This window comes from Erythrolamprus reginae, chromosome 1, assembly GCF_031021105.1.
Source record: "Erythrolamprus reginae isolate rEryReg1 chromosome 1, rEryReg1.hap1, whole genome shotgun sequence".
Classification (NCBI taxonomy): Eukaryota; Metazoa; Chordata; class Lepidosauria; order Squamata; family Dipsadidae; genus Erythrolamprus; species Erythrolamprus reginae.
In genome coordinates, this window is record NC_091950.1 from 152,142,866 (window position 1) to 152,170,440 (window position 27,575).

At 42.8% G+C, this 27,575-nt stretch overlaps 1 protein-coding gene across 1 annotated transcript in view; it reads left to right on the plus strand.

Annotated features, from left to right (window-relative positions):
• MARCHF4 (membrane associated ring-CH-type finger 4) overlaps nucleotides 1-27,575 on the plus strand; it is a 189,349-nt gene that overhangs the window by 144,355 nt on the left and 17,419 nt on the right. The window contains exon 3 of the mRNA XM_070736818.1: nucleotides 13,024-13,216. Coding sequence (XP_070592919.1) covers nucleotides 13,024-13,216 — 193 coding nt within the window. The remainder of the gene's footprint in view (nucleotides 1-13,023; nucleotides 13,217-27,575) is intronic.

Genomic DNA, 27,575 nt, shown 5'->3' on the forward strand with positions numbered 1-27,575 from the left:
ATTTAAGTGGATTTTAAAGCATAGATTTATTAATAGTTTTGTTTTTGTTTTTGCTGGTTGTTTTAGTTTTAATAGTAATAGATTTTGGTTTTGTTTTATTATTAATTTCAATAAAATAGAAGGGAAATATATATATATATATTTCAGCTAAAAACATTATATATTTATATATATTATCAATTTGAAGAAATACAATGATATAATCATCCGTCCAGCCGATAAAGGAAACTCCACAATAGTGATGAATACATCAGACTACAAAGAAAAAATGACAACCCTACTACAAAACCCGGCCTACAAACTCCTAAGCACAGATCCTACCACCTACCTAGAAAAAACCACCAAATACAAAATAAAGGCCTCTCCCATCAGTGAAGAAATCCAGCAAAAAATCATCCCCAGAGAAAAATCTTCTATATGTCCAAAACTCTATGGCCTTCCAAAAATACACAAGGAAGGAATACCTCTCAGGCCAATAGTCAGTTCTATAGGCTCCCCTCTACAAAACCTTGCCAAATTTTTAGCCAAATACCTTCAACCATATACAGAAACTATTACCTCATATGTTCAAAATTCATTCCACTTTATACAAATAATTAAAAAACAAAACCTACAACCCGATGACCTACTTGTGAGTTTTGATGTCGTGTCCCTTTTCACACAAATACCTATTAAAGAAGCCTTGACAGCTATCCAGGACAAACACAAGCCCCCCAAATATATCCTAGACCTTGCCAACCACTGCCTGACTAATACATACTTCCTCTATAACAAAAAAAGATATAAACAGATAGAGGGAGCCCCCATGGGATCACCCCTCTCACCTGTCATCGCCAACCTCTACATGGAATATTTCGAAAATAATGCATTAGAGCAATCCAAATACAAACCTAAACTTTGGCTGAGATATGTTGATGATACCTTTGTAATTTGGCCACATGGTAAGGAAAAACTAGACAATTTCCTCACACATCTCAATAGCCTACACCCCAAAATACAGTTTACTATGGAAACAGAAATCAATGATCAACTTCCCTTTCTAGATGTACTGGTCTATAAAAAACCCAATGGCAGCCTAGAACACACTATCTACCAAAAGAAAACCCATACCAACCGTTACCTAAATGCACACTCACACCACCACCCCACACAAATCACCTCAGTGGCCAAAACTCTCATCACCATAACCAAACGCCTAGCTGACCATGAGCACTTAAAAACTGAATTGAACAAACTCACTGAACAAAACAAGGAAGGGGAACGGGACAAGCCTACAAACAAACCTGAGATTAAAAAATTTCTACCTGCAAACAAACACAAACATCTAAAATGCCTGTACACGAACGCACAAAGCTTGGGAAACAAACAAGACGAACTGGAATTATTAATACACAAGGGCCAATATGATCTAATTGGAATCACAGAAACCTGGTGGGACGAAACACACGCCTGGAACACACAGATAATGGGTTACAACCTCTTCAAGAAGAACAGGTCAAATAAGAAAGGAGGAGGTGTTGCACTATACATCAAAGACCACTACACTGCCACAGAACTACATCCAACCAAAGATGATAACCCCCTAGAAATCATATGGGTCAACATAAAAGAAAAAAAGAGCAACACCACAATTGGAGTATACTACAGACCACCCAATCAAACAGACACAATGGACGACCTCTTCACATGCCAACTAACAGACATATGTAACAAATACAGCATGACAATAATGGGGGACTTCAACTACCCAGACATCAACTGGAAAACTAACTCTGCACCAAGCGGAAAGTCTGCCAAATTTCTTTCCAGTCTAGCTGACAACTTTCTAACCCAAAAAGTTGAAACAGGAACCAGAGGGAATGCTATATTAGACCTAATACTAACAAACAGGGAAGAAACAATAGAGGGAACAGAAGAAGAAGGGAAACTGGGAGAGAGCGACCACGTCATCCTCAAATTCAACATAGTGCAATCACTAGCTACTATACCCAACACCACTACAGTCCCAGACTTCAGAAAAGCAGACTTTAACAAGCTCAGAGCGAACCTTGAACAATGCCCCTGGAACGAACTCTTAGAAGGAAAAACCACTCAGGAAGCCTGGGTGATCCTAAAAAACAGCATCATAGATGCCCAAAACAACGCAATCCCCATGAAAAGGAAAAACAGGAAAACCAAAACTAAACCTGCATGGCTAAACAAAGCCCTTGCAGATGACATAAAAGGAAAAAAAGCTAAGTACAAACAATGGAAAGAAGGACTCATAACCAAAGCGGAATATCAGCAAACAGCCAGTTCCTGCAAACAAAAAATAAAAACAGCAAAGGCACAATATGAACAACACCTTGCAGCAGAAGTCAAAGACAACAAAAAAAGATTCTTCCAACACATCAACAATAAGAAGAAAATCAAAGAAACAATCATCACACTAAAAAACGAAGAGGGTAGAGAAATCACAGACAGCAATAACCAAGCACAGCTACTCAATGCCTACTTTGCAACAGTCTTCACACAAAAGGGAACCTCCCTCCAACCAATCTGCAATTTAACTGCAACAAACTGCCCCAGAACCGAACTCAACATAGACAAAAGCACAGTGAGGGACTACCTGAGGGAACTCAATGAATACAAATCACCAGGGCCAGACGGACTTCACCCCAAAGTCCTAAAAGAATTGGCAGACACCATAGCGGAACCACTCCTCCTCATCTACCAAATATCCTGGATCACTGGAGACCTACCGGAAGACTGGAAGCGAGCTGACGTAGTCCCCATCCACAAAAAAGGCAAAAAGACCGACCCAGGTAACTACAGACCAATTAGTCTGACCTCTATACCTGGAAAAATACTGGAGAAAATAATCAAAAAACAACTTACCCACTTCCTAGAAACAAACAAGATCATATCCAATAGCCAGCACGGATTCATCAGAAACAAATCATGCCAAACCAATCTCATATCATTTTTCAACACCATAACCAAGTCAGTTGACCAACGCAACTCAGTGGACCTCATATACTTGGACTTCAGTAAGGCTTTCGATAAAGTCGACCACAATCTCCTAATCCACAAACTAGAAAAAAATGGAGTAGATTACTACACATGTAGATGGATAAACAGTTGGCTGACCAACCGCACCCAACGAGTTGTCCTCAACGGCACCAAATCCACATGGAAAAAAGTAGACAGTGGAGTACCACAGGGCTCCGTCCTGGGTCCTGTACTCTTTAACATCTTCATCAACGACCTGGACGAGGGAATAAAAGGGGAACTAATAAAATTTGCAGATGACACCAAGCTGGCGGGGGTAGCCAACACCCTTGAGTACAGGCTCAGAGTACAAGAAGACCTAGACAGACTATCACAGTGGGCCCATACCAACAAAATGAGGTTCAACACCGACAAATGCAGAGTCCTCCACCTCGGCAAAAAGAACCCTAGACATACATACAGCCTGGGAGATACCCCACTCAGCAGTAGTGACTGCGAAAGAGATCTTGGAGTCTTGGTGGACAATCAACTAAACATGAGTCAGCAATGTGCAGCAGCAGCCAAAAAAGCCAACTCAATCCTAAACTGCATCAACAGAGGAATACGCTCCAAGACCAGGGAAGTACTAATACCACTCTACTATGCCCTGGTCAGACCCCACCTGGAGTACTGCATCCAATTCTGGTCACCTCACTACAAAAAAGACATCGAAATTCTGGAGAAGGTGCAAAAAAGAGCAACCAAAATGATTAGGGGACTCAAAACCAAGACTTACGAAGAGAGATTGAGAGAACTGGGCATGGACAGCCTAGAAAAAAGAAGGTCTAGAGGGGACATGATAGCAGTTTACAGATACTTGAGGGGTTGCCACGGTGAGGAGGGGGTCTCTTTATTCCCCAGGGCACCAGAGGGCCGGATGAGGAACAATGGTTGGAAGCTGATCAAGGAGAGATTCAACCTGGAAATAAGGAAGAACTTCCTGACGGTCAGAGCGATCAACCAATGGAACTGCCTGCCAGGGGAGGTGGTGAACTCCCCAACTCTGGACACCTTCAAGAGGAGATTGGACTTCCATTTGGCTGGGGTGCTGTAGGGTTTCATGCTCAGGCAGGGGGTTGGACTCGATGACCTAACGGTCCCTTTCAACTCTATTAATAAATAAATAAATAACAGGGCACGAAATTGACTTTGAAAAAACTAAATTACTTCACAAAACAGAGAATTTATGTAGAAGAATTGCCTTGGAAGCCATAGAGATTGAGAGGAGCCCCCTTTGCATAAATAAAAGAGATGACACGTCCCGCCTACCAGAGATTTGGAAATCAGCCTTAAACAAAAAAACACTTCATAAAAATCACCATGTCAATCCTTCTAATAATTATGATTCCACCAACCAATCAGATCACTAAAACATAATCACCCAATCTATTTGCTACATTCAAACCAAATCTCCACCCCCACACTATATACTAGGAAGAAATGACAGTTGCAAACATTCCATTTTACAACAGCACGAAGCTTGAAACTTCAGCCTGATGATGGTGAATGTGATTTCACCGAATTAGAGGGAACACTGCTCACAGCCACTCATGCTCTCATCACCTCGAGGCTCGACTACTGTAACGCTCTCTACATGGGGCTACCTTTGAAAAGTGTTCGGAAACTTCAGATCGTGCAGAATGCAGCTGCAAGAGCAATTATGGGCTTTCCCAGATATGCCCATGTTACTCCAACACTCCGCAGTCTGAATTGGTTGCCGATCAATTTCCGGTCACAATTCAAAGTGTTGGTTATGACCTATGGCACCGGACCAGACTACCTCAGGGACCGCCTTCTGCTGCACGAATCCCAGCGACCAGTTAGGTCCCACAGAGTGGGTCTTCTCTGGGTCCCGTCAACCAAACAATGTCGCTTGGCGGGACCCAGAGGAAGAACCTTCTCTGTGGCGGCCCCGACCCTCTGGAACCAACTCCCCCCAGAGATTAGACTTGCCCCCACCTTCCTTGCCTTTCGTAAGCTGCTTAAAACCCACCTCTGCCGCCAGGCATGGGGGAACTAAGATACACTTTCCCCCTAGGCCTTTACAATTTTATGTATGGTATGTTTGTATGTATGACTGTTTTTTATATAATGGTTTTTTAACTATTTTTTAGTATTGGATTTTGTTGTACTGTTTTACTGCTGTTGTTAGCCGCCCCGAGTCTAATTATTATTATTATTATTATTATTATTATTATTATTATTATTATTATTATTATTTAACAAAATAATATATATAAAAGAGTTGTGTTTGACCCCTTCGATTTTGATCTTTTGGGGACTTAGTTTAGTACTTCTATAAGTTTGAAAACAGTGTAATTGGCACTGTCATGAAAGATTGGGCACTCTTGGTGACAAAACAGAAGCAGAAAGATAAATGTAAGCATTGAAGCTAAAAGACAAGGTTGTTGGATCTTCGGCTCCAAGTTCAGCCCATTTCACAGAAAGTTAAACAGTTGAGGTTGAAAATAGGTGAAGAGGTTTTTCATTGGATGTGTGTGCTGGCTCTATGGTTCAGTTGGGCTTGATTTAGTGATTTAGAAAAATGTCTTGGGCTGATTTAAAGCTTCTCTCATTCTACTCAGAGTTAAATCTAGAACAAACATCATCACTTGACTATCTTAGGATATCCTCAGAAGTCTTAGTTATTTAATTTTCCCAAACTGTATGAGAAGTCTAGTGATGGGAATAATAACATAAATTTATTACCAGGAGGGCCGCATCTTGAGATCATACTTCTGAAATTTCATCAGTGTGATTAATAATAATAGACTCACTATCACTAACATTGATTGTTATTGTACTGATTCCTCTGTCACCAGTGTTGAACAAGTAGGCCGTGGTAACCAAATTGGACTGCCAGGCTATCGCACCTCCTTTATATGGACAATCTAAAGCTATGTGGGGAAAAAACACCCTATGAAATAGAATAGTTTCTCAGCACTGTCATATATAACACCTATACTTTGCGAGCTGCACTGCCTCCCTATTAGTCTCCGGGCACAATTCAAGGTGTTGGTTATCACCTATAAAGCCCTATATGGCTCAGGACCAGATTATTTACGGGACCGTCTCCTGCCACATACCTCCCAGAGACCCATTAGAGCACACAGAGTTGGCCTCCTCCAGGTCCCATAAGCTAAACAATGCAGGTTGGCAGGACCATGGGGGAGGGCCTTCTCTGTTGCGGCCCCGACATTATGGAATCAACTCCCCCCTGAGGTCCGTACAGCCCCCACCCTGCTGGCTTTTCATAAGGCCACAAAGACCTAGCTATGTCAACAGGCCTTGGGACCCTAAATCAACCACTAGCTTGTCCATGTATATGAATTGGTATGAATTGGTATGAATGACTAGAACATGTGTTGTTGAACTATTTTTAAAGTTTTAATTAGGATTTTAGAAATTGCTCATTTTTTTCTTTGACTTATTTTTATTGTTATTGTTATTGTAATTTTATATTGTTGTGAGCCGCCCTAAGTCCTTCAGGATTGGGCGGCATAGAAGTCAAATTAAATAAATAAACAAATAAATAGCCAAGATATTATAATGGACAAATGTGGCACACCCACCCTCAACAAGAAAAAAACCAGTGAAAACTGGAGGAATGCAGATTCTCTCTGGAAATAAGATGGTCTAGTAGTTGAAGACAATCAATACAAATACCTGGGCATCAGTGGTGGGTTGTAAATAATTTTGGTACTGGTTTGCGTGCACATAGGGTTGTGCAGTGGTTCTGCGCATGCAGATGTGCAGAAGCATCCTAGGCAAGTGAGCGGAGCCTCCCGCCACCAGTGATAATAGTTCCAAGAACCGGTCCGAAATGGGAACAACCTACTGCTGCTGGGTATCCCTCAAGCTGTGACTATCAAGGACACTAATGTCAAGAAGAAAATTGGAAGTGAATAGATCAAGAGAATGAAGAAGTCCAAAGTCAGGGAAGGAAATACCATCAAGGCAATTAACACTTGGGCAGTTTCAGTCATTAGATACACCTCTGGATTAATGGACTGGACTCAAGCAGAACTAAAAACCCTGATAAGAAGATCAGAAAAATAATGAGAATGAATCATGCTCTTCACCAATGCAGGCATGTTGATAGGACGACTTATAAAGGCAAATAAGTGGGCATGGAATATTGCAAAGAATATCAGTAGTTAAAGAAGGAAAATGGCTTTGGAAGATCAGAGGGGACAGTGAAGAAGATGCACTGAAGCTAGTATACCATGAAGGCTTACTCAGTACTTTGGAAGTTCTCTGTCTTGGTTAATGCTGGAGTCCTCCCAAAGAGACATTGTTCTTTATCTTCTATAATATTTTTTTTTTATTTTGTAAGAAATAAATTGTTCACTTCATGCCTTCTTTTAGCTGCTTGTTTTTTACTCCTTTTCTTGACAAATGTATCTTTTTCTTTTATGTACTCTGAGAGCATATGCACCAAATTCCTTGTGTGTCCAATCACACTTGGCCAATAAAATTGTATTCTATTCTTCTGGTTCCCCATATTTTACTGATGCTTGTTATTAGCTATCCTGAGCAGTGTGTTAGTACCAGAAGGAGAGAATATAAACAAGCATTCCTATAAATACACTTGTTAATAAATTGAGTAGATTGTTTGTTTGTTTGATTGTTTGATTGATTGATTGATTGATTGATTGATTGATTGATTGATTGATTGATTGATTGATATTTTTTTTATGCCACCCTTCTTCTTAGACTCAGGGCGGCTTACAACATGTTAGCAATAGCACTTTTTAACAGAGCCAGGAATATTGCCCCCACAATCTGGATCCTCATTTTACCCACCTTGGAAGGATGGAAGGCTGAGTCAACCTTGAGCCGGTGATGAGATTTGAACCGCTGACCTACAGATCTACAGTCAGCTTCAGTGGCCTTCAGTACAGCACTCTACCTGCTGCGCCACCCCAGCTCCCTGACTATACAAGTATCATCAATTTTTTCTCAGGGGACCGGGGATGGGTTGCTACCGGATTGCGCAATTTGTGTGCAACTTCAATTTGTGGTGGGGTTTCTTTTTTCCACGCATGCGCGGAAGCAAAAAGACACCCAAATCTATCACACATGCGCATCCCCGCATGAGATTTTGGTGCAATTTTGCTTCCTGTGCATGCACGGAATCATGCTAAGAGCACACACGTGTGTAACACACACACACACACACACATAAGATGACTCAACCTGCACACGCAGCGCACCGGTAGCGGCAAGTAAGAGATGCCCCTGTAGGGGACAAAATATGAATGGGTGAAATTTGAAAGAATTGGACGACTACTGATGACATCATCTTGAAAGGCTCTTTTAAAAAAACCTAGAAAGTCCTTGTAACTGTTTTGACATATAGTGGCACCTCTACTTACGAACTTAATTCATTCCGTGACTAGGTTCTTAAGTAGAAAAGTTTGTAAGAAGAAGCAATTTTTCCCATAGGAATCAATGTAAAAGCAAATAATGTGTATGATTGGGGAAACCACAGGGAGGGTGGAAGTCCTGTTTCCCCCCAGGAGATTCCTAAAGAGGCCCCACGGAGGCTTGTCCCCATCTTTTCCGCCCCTGTTTTTTCCCAAGAGATTCCTAGAGAGGCCCCACAGAGGCTTGTCCCCATCTTTTCCGCCCCTGTTTTTTCCCAGGAGATTCCTAGAGAGGACCCACGGAGGCTTCTCCTTGCCTTTTCCGGTTACAGTTTCAGAGGCTTGGGTTTGTAAGTGGAAAGTGGTTCTTGAGAAGAGGCAAAATAATCTTGAACACCCGGTTCTTATCTAGAAAAGTTCTTAAGTAGAGGCGTTCTTAGGTAGAGGTACCACTGTATTAAATAGAATAAAATTCCATTTGTAGCTGACATTGCCACATCTGTGAAATATAGCTTGCATGTTTCTGATTGGTGGTTGACAGGAGTTACGTGCAACGTTTTTCACAGTTTTAGAGTAGTAGTGTTTGGATGTTTTGTTTTTCAGCCTTGTTCTTTGCTGGACAGTGCAATGATGACTTTTGAGAAGCAACTTACCAAATTATGCAAAGATTTTATGCATTAAAATTTAGATGATGGGAAGGAAATAGGCACTGCATTGTTTCAATCTGTATATGCCATTATTCAAAGCATATAAGATGCCATAACATTTTTTGTCATCCTGCCAGTATTCTAAATCAGCAAAAATAACGGTAGAGTTTAATATGATCTCAATGCCCTCTTCTAGGCTCCACTGGTTAGGATCAAAAGAATACTTGGTTGTATTTTGAAATGTACCAATTCAGTCTTGGAAATTGGTTTTGCCTGTGATATTATAGCAAGCTGTAAACATACCCAGCTTGAGATAAAAATTAGTTTGGGTTACCGCAATGCACAATGCTTCCACTTAAAAAACAATTACCCCCCTCCTCCCTACTCTCAATAAAACCGGTTGTATGGGTTCCACAGTGATTTCTAAGGAAACTTCATAATGTGTCAAGAAATCTTCATTTCCCAGTAGCCTTGTATAGCCATGTAGCACACGAGACAAAGCATATCGGGAAAATTCCTCCTTGCTTCAGTGAGGTGGCCATTTAACTTGAAATGCTCAGACTAAATGAGCATTTTCTAGCCCAGATAGCTATTTAAAAAACCCCTTACTTCTGTGGGACAGGTAATGTTCTTGCATTTCTCTCTGGTGGAACTAATCAAAACATAATCTTAATAAGCAAGCTATCTGTGCATCTGCACGACAGACTGGAAGGCTCATGAAAGAACAAAAGGTTATTCCTGGATCCAAACATGTGCCAAAGAGCCAAATAATGATTCTGTACTTTCAATATTCATTGGAGCAAGAGGAAGACTAAGCAAAGCTTGTGAGACAATTTAGAATGAAGAAACCTACAGAATGGGATGGGATCAGGGGTGATTTACCTACTGGCTGGCATCACGATGGAAGTCCCACAAAAAACCTGGATATGACCCTCTGCGCATGCGCAGAAGCCTTTGCGCATGCACAGGGGGGGGGGGTTGTAAGCTACGGTGACCGGAGGACCATTCAGGAGTGTGAACCTCCATCATGGGGTGGGGTGGGGTGGGGTGGGACGGGATGGAATGGAATGGGATGGAATGGGACAGGACGGAATGGAATGGAACAGATCAGAACATAATTTTTTATTGGCCAAGTATGAATAGTTAATCTTGATGTTTAATAGAGGAATCTTAGAGAGAGAGAGAGAGAGAGAGAGAGTGAGAGAGAGAGAGAGAGAGAGAGAGATTAACGGATCCCTTTGTCTGCAGATAGAAGATTCACCTTCATTTTTATTGTTTTGTTCTGTAAGCTGTTTTATTTGTTTTTAAAATCAATTCCAAGGAGATGGAAATAGTCACAGTGTCTCTGGTTTGATGCAGAACTTTGTGTCTCTTGGCTCCGCACCTTATTCCAACAGGTCCTCCAACAGAGACTAGACCTCCCTCTCTCTTCCCTCCAGGGAGAGAGATCCAGAAATCCTATAAACTCTGGGACTACAAGACCTCTGAAGCCCTTTCCAGCCCTATGATTCTATGTTCATTTATTAGAATAAGCGAAGACCAGACACAGAACAGTTATTTTCAAAAGAGTGAAATGCACAGATCATGATTGTTTCATATAATTTAGATCATGGTTTTTCTAAATGCTGTTTAATAGAATTTCTAACTGTTAGATATCTTGGATTTTTTTTACAGTGAAATAAATTATTCAGTGTTCCATAAAATATGGATTTGAATGCAAGGAACTAGTAGGAAACAACAGAACTCTAGAAAATCAAAGCAGCACATTAGAAAAATACTAAAACCAGATTTCACTATGTCTTGAAGATTATGGATTAGGGAGAAATTTTAAAATTTAAAGAGAAATCTAAGGTCAACTGATTATAAAGCAATCACAAAAACCTGATTTACTTTTGGGATGAAAAATAAACAAAGCAGCATCATATATGCAATGAACATAGAACAAATCTAGACGTGGAAGTTGTTAAGCAGAAAAAGATGGGAGTCCCAGGTAAGGAGTGTAGGAATGCCATGGGGAGGAGGAGAGGCAGGGGGAAGGATCCTGTGTTGTAATTCAAGTCCATCAGGGTCATGGAGTGGCGCGGATTTAGAAAAATCAGGAAACTTGCCACATTCCCTGGCCCATTGACTTTGCTCTGAAGTTGTCCCAAGATTGGAAACGTTGTAGACATACAAGATCTGACTTGCATTCATTCAGATGACCACTGAGTGGCAGCAAAAAGTGAAGGCTATTCTTATCACTTTGCTGCCACCTGCAGCTCAAATATGGTGGTTAAAGCAGAAACGTGGGGAGAGAAAGGAAGATGTTTACCCCCTATCTTCTGATTGTGTCCAGCAGAATGAGGAAGAGGCAATTAAGAATCTTGATTTTATACTGCCGTCGGTGTAACAATTCTATTTTTAAAAAATCAGGACAAAGACTAATAATGACCTCTGCAGGCTCCGTACTAAAATTATTGATGACACCTAAGCAAAAAGCGGCAGTTCATGAGAAAATGGTAAATTTGGAAAAAAGCTGAAAGTCAAGGGCAAAGAAAGTGCTACTGTTTCAGCCTCGTACTTTGATGTATTTTTTGAATGTTATTTATTAGTACTCCAAAACAAGGACATGCTTTTCTTTTCCGGGGTTAATGAATCCTTTAATGGTATGTTTGAGCTGTAGGATATCTCCAACATTACCTAGGAAGTAAATTTCTTCTTCTCATTTTTCAGCATTAAATATCACAGAAGTTAATAGATGAGCTAATGAAGAAAACTCCATTTTATTTATTCATGCATTCAATTGATAGAGCTACCCATCTCAAACAAATGACTCTGGGTGACTAACGATAATTAAATAAAGCAGCAAAAAGCCAACAAAAATAGATTACTGGCAGACCAGGCTTTTAAAAAACCCCAAGACATACCAATATACTACAGATATTTCAGCAAAATTAATTCACTTTGCCCCACCCCTGGCCCAGGAACAGAGCTGTGTATTCAGGGCCTTGCGGAAGCCAACAGGGTCAGGACTAAAATGATCTCCAGAGATTGTCCCAGAGGTGGGTTCCTCCTGGTTCAGACCGGTAGCGACCCATTGGTGACATCACTGGATCAGCCAGTGCTGATCCGTGTGTGCCACCATCTTTTTTTTAAATTGTTTGTGATTTTTTTCCTGTTTGGAAGGTTTCTTCTGTTCAGCTGCTTGAAAAAGGGCCCTTCTGACCACTCCCCAAGTTAATACTGATCTTTATTCTTCTCCCGAAGCACAGCTAATCATCTCAGCTGTGTTTCAGGCTGATTCCAGCTACTGAGCATGTGCAAAAGCAAAATTGCATGAGAGGACAAGCGTGTGCATGCTTGCTCGTGTGCGCAAAACATTGTGATGCAAACTGGTGGGGAAGGTAAGAAGAACCTGCCCCTGGATTGTACCAAATGCTTTTTTATTTCCTCCAATTAACAGTATACTATTTGTTTGTTTAGTAAAAATAGTTCTTAACCATTGCTTAATGCTGGGATATCAAGGTGACACAAAAGAGGTATGAATAACCAAGATATATTAGAATATAATGCAACAAAATTATGGTTATTATTATAAAAATTAACATTTCATGTTTCATTAGTCTTTTTTAAAACAATTGTGTTCAACTAATTCCTAACCAACCATTAAGAAAGCAGCAGGATAAAAGTGTAGAAAAATGACAGGACGGGGAACACTAATGCTGGAGGAATAACCAGGGCAGGAATTAATACTGTCTTTTTCCAGATGCTGTCACACATTCAGAATTGCCCTTTCTTCTGGGAACTACTGCATAACAATGAAGTCCATTTTGTTTAAATTGCTGTTACAATCTTGTACAACAAATCCATGTGGAAATGTTATTGGAAGTAAATTAACATGAATTGATGCCTAGGAATCCAGAACTAATTCCATTTAACTCTCTTTTTCTTTCTGGCTTGTTTGTTGCTGCCTTCCTGTTGCTGGGGACCTTATGCAGTGGCAGACCATTTCTCTGACCGTCATCGAAAAAGTTCAGATAGCAGCAGCCATCTTGGGTTCCCTTTTCCTTATCGCCAGTATCTCGTGGCTTATCTGGTCAACGTTCAGTCCGTCTGCTAAGTGGCAGCGCCAAGACCTGCTCTTCCAGATCTGTTATGGGATGTATGGCTTCATGGATATTGTCTGCATAGGTGAGTGAGTGAATCTTTCAAAGCATGGGAAGTAACCAATGGAATATTTGATTCTCAACGGACTTTGGGGAGAGCAATTGCTACTTATCCTCTTGACAAGGTATAGAAAGAGAAAGTAGAAACTAAATTGGTTTTCTTAGAGCTAACTAAAACGTGTGGATTAAAGTAGATTAACCAGCCCGTCTGCTGCATGGTAGCCCTTCTTGTCAACCAACGTAAGCCATCTAAAACTCTTATCCAGTATGAGATTAAACCTAAATGTATTCATTCAGAATCAAATTGGATATCTAGTGATTGGAATAGCCTATAGCTGTGATGGCACAAAGGTGGCACACAGAACCTAATCAGACGGCACATGAGACTTTGGCCTGTGTTAACTCCAGCACATGTGTGCATGCTGGCCAGCTGATTTTTGGCCTTGGAAAGGCCGTTTTGCCCTCCGGATGCTCCAGGGAAGCTTCCCTAAAGCCCCAGAGGCAAAAATATTGCCCAATGGGCAAACACATTTCCAGTTTGCTGTGGTGCTGTTTTTTGCACTTCGGAAGGTTCAGGGAAGCTTTAAATTTATTTATTTTCATCTGAGCATGTGCAAAAGTCAGGTTTCCGGTGCTAAGCATGTGGTTGCCATTTTATTTTTGGCTTTTTTCCCTGGATTTTTTGCCACTATGCATGCACATGCAAAATGCATTCACGCCCATGAGGCACAACCATGCGGTGTGGGAGGAAGTGAACTAACAGTGAGGTACCATATTTTTTGGAGTATACAACACACCTTTTTAATCCCCAAAAGAGGGTGAAAACTTGGGTGCATCTTATACACTGAATGTAGCCCCACCCAGCCACCTCCACCCTTTGGTCACTGCCTCCCAGCAATTTACCTCCTTGCAGCAAACAGAACAGAGACTGATTAGCACAAGCAATTAATTAGCAGCCTCCTGACACACAGCTGATTCAGCACAGGCAAGTCACGTACTAGAATTAAAAGTGAAACTAGCTGCAAAGAGGCAAATTGGACTGCTGGTAATGTTGGACTGCTGAAACGGCAAGGAGGTAAGTCAATAACTATAAATGTCTATAGAATGTTCAAATTAAACTTATTTTTTTAAAAAAAAGACTGCTTTATTAGTGTTCTAGACATCTTAACAAAATGAAGAACTTTTTAAAATAAATGCTTGATCTGAAGACACCCAATGCTGTTGTAACTTCTTTTAAATAACAGAGAATAATTCCGGAAAGCCACATCAATTTAAAGATCTGTAAAAGTATAATCTGAAATGTAACAGTGACTTGTTTTAGTATTAAGATAAGGCAGCTGAGGTAAACCCTCACTTAGTCATGTTTGGAGTAGATTTATTTAAATAATTGGGAGGAGTTAGTGTGACTACATTTAAGAAAACTTTCTGGCATTAATGTACTGCCATAATGTACATTTCTCCAATTCTTTGCTATTTCTATGCACACATGCGCACAAAAAGACACAGCAAAAGTGTACATCATCTGTACTGTTTACTGGGAGGAAAATTGCTGGGAGGCAGAGGCCTTTTTTCCTTGTTTTCCTCCTCCCAAACTAAGGCGCACCTTATACTCCGGTGCATCTTATACTCCAAAAAATACAGTAAGTAGGACTCCACCTCTGATTGCCTCCTTTTAACATGTATAAAAGCTGATTTAGCAAATAGTTGAGTCTTTTTGCAATGTTGGTAAATGTTTTTCATGGAGGTGAGATTAATTTTGAAGGGTGTCAGGCAGGCTGCATAGCCTCCACTTTTTTCCTCCATCTGCTGCCCGCCACAGACTGTTTGAGGCGATGCGCCCATTAGGCAACATGGCAACCTCATGGAGGAGGAGGAGGAGGAGGAGGAGGAGGAGGAGGAGGAGGAGGGGGAAGAGGAGAGGAGGAGGAGGAGGAGGAGGGAGGAGGAGGAGGAAGTTTTTCCAATGGTTCTGAGGGAATGGAAAGAGGCAAAACTGTAGTGTTTATATGTTTCATTGCTGATAGGAACACAGAGGATGTAAGTGGGTAGCTAGTGGCTGTCAAGAAGTTACATGATTAACATAACTTTGATGAAGAAGGAAAGGCTGGAAGCAGCTGGTTAGCTCATCTGTGAGCAGGAAGTAAACATTCCCCTTTCATTCATGAGTTGGATGCTGTAGGAGCAAAATAAGCCAGCACTTAATTGGAGGGGAACAGAAAATAGGTATGTTTTGATTGAATTTAAGAACTGGGTGTGATTTCTTAATTTCTGCTTCATTTGATTGCAACCTTTAAGGGTTTTCTGAAGAGCATTAAAAATTGGATCATGCACTAAAGTTTTATCTGGCAGAGAGAGGCAGATTAAAGTTGTTTACTGTTTTTTTTAAAAAAAAATCACAAACTGCTAATAGATAAGATAATATTTTAAGGGGGAAAAAAGAATCCTGAGATTCTGTTCCATTTACGGTTGCCAGAAAAGGAATCCTCCTAGCAAGGTAGTTATAGTTCATTGCTTCGGCTTTTAATTTTAGGAAGTATAAAAATATGTGTGGCTGTTTCCCAAAGGCCAAAGAATTTTAGAAATGTGAGATATCAAACCTAAGGGCTTAGCAGGCTAGCATGCAAAATATTTAATAACCGTGTTAGAAAATTGGGAAAGTGTGCTACTCTCATACTGCCAAGATCTGGGACATGCAATTTTGATTATTTTTTTTTTAATCTGAATGGTTTACACACAAAAAGGAGAAGAATTGGGGGGTTTAAAAAGTCTCATGCAGTATGCACAATCTCATTTGGTCAACATTAGAAAGACCTAGGAAATTATTGTGATGCTACCTGGGCATAATTATTTATTTATTTATTTATTTTATTTATTTATTTATTTATCAGATTTGTATGCTGCCCCTCTCCGCAGACTCGAGGCGGCTAACAGCAATAATAATACAATGTAAACAAATCTAATATTTAAGTTAATTTAAAACCCCAATTTAGAAACCAATCATACATACAAACATACCATGCATAAATTTTATAAGCCTGGGGGGGGGAAGAATCTCAATTCCCCCATGCCTGATGACAAAGGTGGGTTTTAAGGAGCTTACGAAAGGCAAGGAGGGTGGGGGCAACTCTGATATCTGGGAGGAGTTGGTTCCAAAGGGTCGGGGCCGCCACAGAGAAGGCTCTTCCCCTGGGTCCCACCAAATGACATTGTTTAGTTGACAGGACCCGGAGAAGGCCAACTCTGTGGGACCTAACTGGCCGCTGGGATTTGTGCGGCAGAAGGCGGTCCCGGAGATATTCTGGTCTGGTGCCATGAAGGGCTTTATAGGTCATAACCAACACTTTGAATTGTGACCGGAAACTGATCGGCAACCAATGCAGACTGCGGAGTTTTGGTGTGACATGGGCATATTTAGGGAAGCCCATGATAGCTCTCGCAGCTGCATTCAGCACAATCTGAAGTTTCCAAACACTTTTCAAAGGTAGCCCTATGTAGAGAGCATTACAGTAGTCGAGCCTCGAGGTGATGAGGGCATGAGTGTCTGTGAGCAGTGACTCCCGGTCCAAATAGGGCCGCAACTGGTGCACCAGGCGAACCTGGGCAAATGCCCCCCTTGCCACAGCTGAAAGATGTTTCTCTAATGTGAGCTGTGGATCGAGGAGGATGCCCAAGTTGCGGACCCTCTCTGAGGGGGTTAGTGATTCCCCCCCCCCCCAGGATAATGGACAGACAGATGGGATTGTCCTTGGGAGGCAAAACCCACAGCCACTCCGTCTTATCAGGGTTGAGGTTGAGTCACTTTCACTGCTTCGCTGACTGGACAAGTGGTGGAGATGTAAAGCTGGGTATCATCAGCGTACTGATGATACCTCACCCCATGCCCTTGGATGATCTCACCCATATATAACAGGTGACCTGCCTTCTTAGCGTAATCTGAAGACATCCTAGAGGTGAGATGCAGAACATAGAAAGCTCAGCAATGACCTCGGCTGGAGTTGGGGGTCAAACCGTCTGATGAAAGCAGCAATGCACTACTGCAGGAGTGTCAAACCCAAGGCCTGGGGCCCGGATCCAGCCCAGGGGAGTCTCTTAGATCTGGTTTGCAGGGCCGCCCTGGAAACCACGAAGGACAGGCCACAGTGCCTCTGCATGTGGATCCTCCCAAGCTCCATTTTCACTGCACAGGGTTGCAAGAGGATATTGCAGCTAAAAATGGAGCTCAGGAGCCCGTTTTCTTTAGCAGAGCACTCGCATCCACAGGCATCCCCGACAGAAGTGAAGTCAAGCTGGCCATGTCCACCCAGGTCACGCTCACCCCAAGGTCAAACACAACCCTGATGCCACCCTCAATGAAATCGAGTTTGACACCCCTGCACTACTGCAACCAAAGACCTAGTCCTTTGTGTAGTGATCAATATCGAGTTCCTATCGGTACAGATGAGGAGGCTACACCAGTAGTTAAAACTGCAGTTGCAGGCACAGCTTTGGGTTTCTGGTGTGTGCGCATGCATGCATTCCAGCGAGATTTTGCTTCTGTGCATGTGCAGGAAGCAAAATCTCGCAAGGGTACGTTTGCATTAGATTTTGGTGGGGTTTTTGCTTCTGTGCATGCATGTAAGGAAAAAAAATCGACAAAATCTCATGTGCATCCCCTCGCAAGATTTTGCTGTAAATGCACAGAAGCAAAATCTTGCTGGGATACATGTACAAATGCCAGAGACCCAAAACTACATGTGCAGTGCATCAGTAGCAACAGTAGCGGCAACCCCCGCCTGGTAGTGGTCTTGCACACATGTGAAAATATGGCAAACATGAATTACAATGTTACTTTCATGATATTGTCAAAAGCAGACGGAACTGAGTCCTTCAGGATTGGGCAGCATATTATTATTATTATTGTTCTGTCTGGGTGCCCCCAGACTTCAACACCAACTGAAAAAAGCAGCCAGACATGCTGGTAAAAGCAAAGGCACTTTATAGTTGGAAAAACAAACACAGAGAAAAACCTGTTCTTCCCAACAGACAGGCTATGAGGCTTCACAGCAGAGTCATGACGGCCAGACAATACAGCAGACTTCTTGCTGGCACACACACCACTGTAGAGAATAAGACCCACGTCTTTCCCCACAAGGTTTCAGCCTTCAGGGCCACAAGCCAGAGTCAGAAACGCCAAAGATCACAGCCAGGTCCCAGGACTCCCAAAGATAATACTCCACAATACAGGAAGGGTGGGTCTGCCTTTTCAGCCTTTCTGGGGAGAACCACACCCAAACCCAGCTGTTGCCTATTTAGGGCTGGAAATACCTGGCTAATTGTCCCCTTCGTTGTGCTGCTCTTCTCTGCCTGAGATCGATGATGGCTTGTGCATTTTCATCCAAGGACTCCAGGCTGCTTGCTGGGGAGAGCTCCACCCCGGGGGACTCAGGCTGTTCTCCCTCTCCCTCGGCCTGATATTCCTCCTCCCCGTCTGCCTGGGCCTCCTCCTCCTGTTCCTCATCCTCCCCCTCTGAGCATGGAGCCGGCAGAGGTTCAGCCGTTCCCTGAGGAGCCTCAGACGGAATCACAACAATTATTAATAATAATAATAATAATAATAATAATAATAATAATAATAATAATAATTGTATGCTGCCCCTCTCCAAAGACTCAGCATAGAAGTCAAATAAATAAATAAACTAAAAACTCCCATGTGCAAACTGTTACAACTAGAAAACTCTTAGCTGCTCAAATGTACCTGGGGTTATGCTGAGAACCCTGCATGAAAGGTGGTTCCCATGTGACAAGCTAACCTTTCTGTACACCAAGAGGCACATCCAATTGGCTCCTGTCGCTCAAAGTAGAAAATTATGGAAGTGAATGATTGTCTTGTTGCCTTAGTAATGGAAATAAATGTCTATTCTCTCCATCCACAAGCAGTAACAAATTGGGAAGGAAATGCCTGTAAATACATTTGGAGCAAATAGTGCATGAAATAGAAAGGTATATTTTTTTCCTCTCTAAAATGCATCATCTCAAATAACAAAATGTACAGCGATAAATTGTGGCACATCATGGGACCACCTCAGGTGAGGTCCTTTTGTGAAAGAACATTGCTGGATGAGAGCTTACACGCTGGCTCACTCAATTTGTGACACGCTTAAGAGGAGATTGTATAGCAGGAAAGTTAAGCACAGGCATTTTTTGGGAGGAAGAAAATATACTGGAATGCAGTTGGTGAAGTTGTCACAAGGTTCCTGTCCTAAAGTGCTTGTTACAGGCATGAACTGTAGAGAGCAAAGATCCTTCCAAGTGTAGCCAATTTGTCCCTAATGAGCAAAGTCGGGAAATAGATCTTCCTCTCTACAAATCATGCCCATCACAGATATCCTCAGGCAAGTGCTTCTGACAATTGCACCACTATATTCCATTTTTAGAGCATATCCATATTTACTATTTAAGATGTTGTTCTCAAGGCTCTTACTGAATTAACAGAAATAACAAAATAACAGAATTGGAAAGGACCTTGGAGGTCTTCTAGTCCAACCCCCTACTCAAACAGGAGACCCTATACCAGTGATGGTGAACCTATGGCACTATATACCTATACAGTGGTACCTCGAGATACGAGTTTAATTCGTTCCGGACCTGGGCTCTTAAGTCGAGCAGCTCTTATCTCGAACGACTTTTCCCCATAGGAATTAATGTAAATAATTTTAATTGGTTCCAGCCCTAAAAAAACTCACAAAGTTAGTCTAAATTATGCAGAAAGACATGTTTTTAATGAAGAAATGTACATGTACATATAAATGAATAATGAAGTTTCTTTCACTTAACTTGTAAACTTTCTTAAACTTTTAACTTTACATATGTTCAACTTCTCTGCCACCCAATCCTGTAGGACAGAGGTCCCCAACCCTTTTTGCACCAGGGACCGGCTTTAAGCGATCAAGAGAGGAATGGGTGAATGAATGGACGGAGGGTGGGAAGGAAGGAAGGAAAGAGGGAAGGGACAGGAACAGAGGAAGGAAGCAAGGAAACTTATGAAAGGGGAGAGTAAGAGAGGAATGAGTGAAGGGAGGGAGGGAGGGAAGAAGGTGGGAAGGAGAAAGAAAAGATGAAATAGAGGAAGGGAAGGTAAAAGAGAGAAAGAAAAAGAGCAAGAAAGAAAGCAAGAAAGAAAGAAAGAAAGAAAGAAAGAAAGAAAGAAAGGGGGAAGGGACAGGAACAGAGGAAAGAAGCAAGGAAACTTATGAAAGGGGAGAGTAAGAGAGGAATGAGTGAAGGGAGGGAGGGAGGGAAGAAGGTGGGAAGGAGAAAGAAAAGAAGAAATAGAGGAAGGGAAGGTAAAAGAGAGAAAGAAAAAGAGCAAGAAAGAAAGCTGCAAGCACCCCCCCCCCCCGAGCCCCCCAGGCCGGCTGCAACCTTTTAAAACACGCGCGCCGCTTCGCAGCTGTCTCCTGAAGCCGAACGCGGAAGTTAGCGTTTGGCTTCAGGAGACAGCTCCTTGGCGCTTGTATCTCGAATTTGGGCTTGTAAGTAGAACAAAAATATCTCTCCCCTCCCAGCTCTTATCTCGAGTTGCTCTTAAGTAGAGCAGCTCTTATGTCGGGGTTCCACTGTATATATATGTCAAATCCAAGAACCAGGGCCCGGATCCATCCCAGGGGAGTCTCTTATTATAGTTCTTTATTATAGTTGTCGGCTATAAAAAACTTATCTGCCTTGGAATATGGCCCCTGGTGGGGACGAGAGGCAAAAAAGGAGCTGTGATGTTCCTACCAGGGTGACTCGACCAAAAAAACCAGTCATAACCTTTCCCTGATACAAGCTGATACATAAGTTGAGCCTGTAGCCTAATGGCTAAGACCTTACAAGGCAGAGGCCTCGGATTCAAATCCCAATAAAAAGGGTATGGCTAACTGTTGAAGGCAAATAAGCCCAAAATAGATCTATAGTAGTCTCCCTTCCTTTTCCTTATCAGCAAAAATATATATAATCCCCTGACCAAATCCCCATCCTTGGAGAGGGGCGGCACAAAAGTCCAATCAATCAATCAATATGCACACACACAAACACTCCCATATTTGGGAATACCAAGGTGATTTCGACAGAATATATATATCAAGAGGCAACAGCCATCGCGATCTCCGGAACGTTTAAAATTAATTAAAAACTACTAAAATTGCTTGGCTTTCATTAGCTCACTACTAACTTCATCAGAGTATTAAGCTAAGTAATTTTAGTAGTTTTAAATAAATTTTAAATGTCCCAGAGATCGTGATGGCTGTTATAACATGTATCTATACAAAGTTAAATTGAATGTATGTGTACCAAGAATCAAAATTCACACATTGCGTAGCCAGGAATAACAAACAGTGATACAAATAATATACTGCTCAAAAAAATAAAGGGGACACTCAAATAACTCATCCTAGATCTGAATGAAGGAAATATTCTCATTGAATACTTTGTTCTGTACAAAGTTGAATGTGCACAACAGCATGTGAAATTGATTGTCCATCAGTGTTGCTTCCTAAGTGGACAGTTTGATTTCACAGAAGTTTGATTTACTTGGAGTTATATTGTGTTGTTTAAGTGTTCCCTTTATTTTTTTGAGCAGTGTACCTTCTTGCTGTTCTGTTCCTTTGTTGTGTTTTTAGACCTCCCCTCTTCTTATGAGGAATGCTCAAATAGCAGGATAGCTATGATTTTTGCCTTGCCTAGTAGAAGGGGGATGGTTCAAAACCTGACAGAATTATTCTTAATGGCTTTTTCCCCCTTAGCTTCCTCCTTTCCCCTGTGTATTCTTTATTACAAAAAAGGATCTACTGGTGCATTGATTCACTATTTTTCCAGCTATCTAAAGCAGAAGGGTTTCACCGACAGCTCTCAAATAGTCCCAGTAATCTAGAAAGTCTTCTTTCTACAGCAAAGCAGTCAGTGGATTATTGGTTTTATGAGATGCTTCCAGAAACTATGCTGTCTCAAGGGGGAAGGAGCACTCAAGGTGACATAACTCAGTAAAACATAAGGTGTTTGAGAGTTGTGCCATAAATTAACCCTGTAGCTGGGTTGACAAGACTGGGAGATTAATAGAAGACAGAAGTTTTCTGTCCTCAGAAACAATTCTCTGCCTCTGGCAATGAAGCAATTAGACAAGCCTGAATCAGAATAGAAATAAGTTGTCAGGTTGAGCAAATCAGGAAAACCTCATTGACAACTTAGTTTTTAGACAACTTACTGCATCCAGTTTTGGTCATCATTATATTAAAAAAATGTGTGGAAAGAGTGCAAAAAAGAGCAACAAAGATGATTAGGGGATTGGAGATTAAAACATATGAAGAACAGTTGCAGGAATTGGATATAACTAATGTAGTGAAAAGAAGACCTATGGGAGACATAATAGTAGTGTTTCAATATTGGGGCTGCTACAAAGAGGAGGTGAACCTATTTTCCAAAGCACAAGTAGGCAAGACAAGAAACAATGGATGGAAAATAAACAAAGGGAGAAGCATTTTAGAAGTAAGGAGAATTTTCCCGATAGAACAATTACTTCAGAAGTTGTGGGTACTTTAAAGAAGATATTGGACAAGTTTATCTGAAAGGGTATAGCAGTGATGGCACAGGTGGCATGCGGAGCCTTATCTGCTGGCACATATCTGCTAGCTCAGCTCCAATTTGCATGTGTGTGCTGGCCAGCTGATTTTTGGCTTGCACAGAACCTATGGGAGGGCGGTTTTGGTTTCAAGGGAGATGGAGAGGGCGTTTTTTCGCTCTCCCAGCTCCAGGGAAGCTTTTGGAGCCTGGGGAGAGCAAAACAAGAGCCTACCAGGCCTTCTAGAAGTTGAAAAACAGGCTGTTTCCAACCTCAAGAGGGCCTGTGGGAGTGAGAGAAGCTGTTTTTGCCCTTTCCAGGCATTGAATTATGGGTGTGGGCTGTTGTATCCTGAAATGGCTACCTTGTAACTCTGTAAAGTCGCTCCTGATTGGCTCAGACGCGGCCGGCTCTAGCTTTGGCGGGAACCGCAAATGTATAAAAGGAGCGGTTTTCTCCAGGCAGAGTCAGTCGGTACTCGCTGAATTGTCACTTTGCTTTGCTGAGCTGTCACTTGTTCTCTGAGCTGAATAAAAGTACCGATTGCTCAAAACCCTGCCTCTGGTTCTACTTCACTGGCGACGAACGGACAGAAGAACATCGCGTGCAAAAATGAACAAAGTCCAGATCGGCCAGGCTCCGGAACTCTTCAATCCCGAGAAAACGACCTGGGACGAATACATGACCACCTTCGAGATCTTCCTCGAGGCGGCGGGAATACAGGACGCCGAAGCCGATCGCAGACGGGCTATTTTCCTTAATTACTGCGGCGCTGAAATCCGTGGACTGGCCCAAACGCTCACCGAACCGGAGCAAGCAAGAACCGTAGCGTGGGACGTCCTACAGGAAAAGCTAGCGAGCCACTTCAAGCCGACAAAACCGGCCATGGTTTTTCGGCATCAATTTTCCATGATGGCTCAGAAGGAAACCGAGTCGATCAACCAGTTTACAACGCGGCTTCGAACGGTACTTGCCCAATGCAAGTTTAAAGACCCGGAAGCTCGCCTAACCGACGCCTTGGTTTTCGGCATGAAAAACAGCACAGTGAGGAATAAACTCCTCACCGAAGAAGAGCCGACTCTACAAACCGTGATTAAACTGGCGCAAACCGCAGAAGCAGCCGACGCAGCGGCTAGAGAATTAAAAGAGCACGGAAGGCGAGAACTCATTGCCAAAATTGACTCCGCGTCTTCCAGCACCGTGGAATCAGACGACCTCAACCAACCAACTCACAGCGGAGACAACTGCCTCCTGGTGCAAGACCAACCAAGACACCTGAGAGCTACTCACCCAGCCCCCTGCGCGGGCTGCCGGGGAAATCACCAGCGCCATCGATGCCCTTTCCGAGACGCTACATGCCGCCGCTGCAACCGGAGAGGCCACATCGCCATCGCTTGCAGAGCGACAACACCGGAAGACACTTTCGCCATGCCACAATACCAGCGACCACAAAACCAGACCCCCCAATCGCGAGAAAGGAGACCGTTCCGCAACTCGGGTCAACGGAACTACTCAAACGCTAACCGCGACTACTATAGAGGTAACTCTCAATTTTCCGTGAATAACACGGCAACCAAAAAGGGGGCTAAAATTGTTATCTCATTGTTACTAAATAACCAGCCTTGCTCAATGGAGCTGGATACGGGCTCTAGATATACCATCATGCCCTGGGAAAAATTTAAACTGTATATGCCTAATGTGTCTAAGGCTGACCTAAATCAAACCTCTTTGGTAATCAGAGACTTCCAAGGGGGGGTAATCTCGGTCCTGGGAACAGCTAATGTACCTATCGCATTCAAGAATGTTAAATGTACCCTTCCAATGCTTATTGTAACGGGGGCCAAGCACTCTTTTCTGGGTTTAGCGTGGATGGAACCGTTGGGAATCGAGATTTCGGGTGTGTATAATGTTAACTGTGATAATATGCCTAACTTTGTTAAAGAATTCCCTGAAGTGTTCAGCCCCACCTTGGGATTGTACAAGGGGCCCCCTATATCATTCTCTATTGACCCCAAGGTCCCACCGATCAGACTAAAACCTCGCAGGGTCCCCCTTCCGCTTCTCCCCAAACTAGACATACAGCTGGATAAACTCATTAGCCAAGGTATCTTGGTCCCTGTGGAACAGGGGCCATGGGAAACTCCAATAGTTACACCTCTGAAGCCAGATGGTTCTTTAAGAGTTTGCGCTGATTACAAATCGACCCTGAATAAGGCACTCCAACACCACCCCTACCCCATCCCAGTTGTGCAGCAACTTCTACACTCCCTGGGGGAGGGGAAAAGGTTCGCAAAGATCGACCTGGCGCAAGCTTACCAGCAACTTCCGGTCGATGAACAAACAGCAAACGCTCAGACAATTGTAACGCACAGGGGGGCTTTCAAATGCACGAGGTTACAGTTTGGGGTAAGCATAGCCCCAGGAATATTCCAGAGCATTATGGAACGCCTATTGTCAGGGGTAAATGGGGCCATTCCATACTTTGATGACATCTTAATTGCAGGGGAAAACCAGGAACAAGTAAACAAAAGAATAAGGGAAGTACTTAAGAGGTTGCAGGACAAAGGTTTAAGGATCAAGCCTGATAAATGTGTCTGGGGAACCAACAGTATAGAATTCCTAGGATATAAAATAGATAAGGAAGGTATCCACCCCACAACAGAGAAGCTGAGAGCAATTAGAGAAGCCCCAGAGCCACGAGATAAGAATGAGTTGCAGGCATTTTTAGGCCTCCTTAATTTTTATTCCGTTTTTTTAAAGCAGAAGGCAACAGTAGCAGAGCCTCTCCATCGTTTACTCCAGAAGGAAGCCCGCTGGACATGGGGGAAAACTGAACGTGAAGCTTTTTCTCAAATAAAGAATTTATTAACTTCTAAAAGCGTAGTAGTCCAATATAGTGCTTCACTACCCATTAGACTCACGTGCGACGCTTCGCCGTACGGCATAGGAGGAGTCCTAGCTCACGTTCTACCTAATAAGACAGAGGCCCCGATAGCATTTTTTTCAAGAACCATGACCAGCACAGAGAGGAATTATAGCCAGTTAGACAAGGAGGCTCTAGCATTAGTGGCAGGGGTAAAGAAGTTTCACAATTATATTTTTGGAAGAAGTTTTGAGCTAGTCACTGACCACAAGCCCCTACTAGGTCTGCTAGCCCCCAACAAGCCCACTCCACCTTTCATGTCTCCAAGACTAATCAGATGGGCTCTTTTCCTCTCAGGGTATCAGTATGAGCTCACCCACAAGGGGGGAAAGGAAATCAATCACGCAGACGGCCTCAGCAGGTGCCCCATAACAGACTTAGTGGAAGACCCTGTTCCTTCCACAGATGTGTTAATGATAGATCTCGAGGAAAACCCACTAACCACAGCAAAAGAGGTAGCTGCACACACGCAGCAAGATCAAATCCTTAAACAAGTGGTGAACTGTGTTCTTAAGGGATGGCAGAATGACGTTGTGAAACCTGAATTGTGTGATTTTAAAAACAAAAGACTTGAGTTATCGTATGTAAAGGGTTGTCTGTTGTGGGGAGATAGAGTGATCATCCCCAAAAACCTAAGGGAAAAGGTACTCAAAATGTTACATGTGGGTCATCCTGGGATTGTCAGGATGAAGAGCTTGGCAAGGGGGCATTTATGGTGGCCAGGGCTGGATGCTGATATTGAAAATTGGGTTTCAAAGTGTGACCCGTGCCAAGAGTCACGGCCTAGTCCCCCCAAAACAACTCCGGCTGAGTGGGAACAGCCTGCTGGTCCTTGGTCTAGAATCCACATTGATTTTGCTGGCCCGGTGGGGTCCCAGTATTTTTTAATAGCGGTTGATGCCTTCTCCAAATGGGTGGAAATAATAGCAATGAACAATATAACCACAAGTGCCACCATCAAGGTATTGAGTAGACTGTTTGCATCCCATGGTTGCCCAGATATCTTAGTGTCTGACAATGGGCCTCAGCTAACAGCCAGGCAATTCGAATTGTTCTTAGATGGCCTAGGGGTCAGGCATGCCCTCATCTCACCTTATTCGCCCTGGGCTAACGGATTGGCAGAACGTTACGTTCGGGTGGCAAAGGAGGCATTGCGCAGGTCAGGCCCTGGGGATGTGCAACAAAACTTGGACCAATTCTTACTAACCCAGCACATTACCCCTAACTCACACACACATGTAAGCCCTGCAGAGTTATTGATGGGAAGAAAGTTGAGGTCACCACTAGACAGGTTAAACCCAAGGTTCTGTGTTAATAATAACCAAATGTGTGTAAAACCTGAAAGAGAAATGTATTTGGGACAAAATGTATATGTAAAAAGCTTTGATGGAAATGTAAACTGGATGAAAGGAATTGTTGTTAAGCAAAATGCACCCAAGACTTATATTGTAAAACTGGAGGATGGTCGTTTGTGGAAACGACACATAGACCACATTCGAAAGCGAGCAGAAAATCAATTGCCACAAACCGCTGACATGGACTCTCCCCCTTCAACAGACTTTAGTACATTGCCCGAGCTAAGAAACACGCAAAGAGACTTATCGGGCCAGGGGGAACCATCCAGCGACGCCGAGCCATCCTCGTCCTCCGAAGCCTTCGTTGGGCCCGCCAGGCCAAGTCCGCCGCGCCGGGAGAACAGCGGCGAGCCATCCTCCACAGTCGGTGGCGAAGGAGAAATTGAACTGTGCAGGTCAGCGCGAGCTCCTCGGAGGCCCCACCGATTGGACGACTTTGTCACATGGCTTTCTTGATGGATGTGTCCAACTATGAGGGGAGGGGTGTTGTATCCTGAAATGGCTACCTTGTAACTCTGTAAATAGTTTGTTC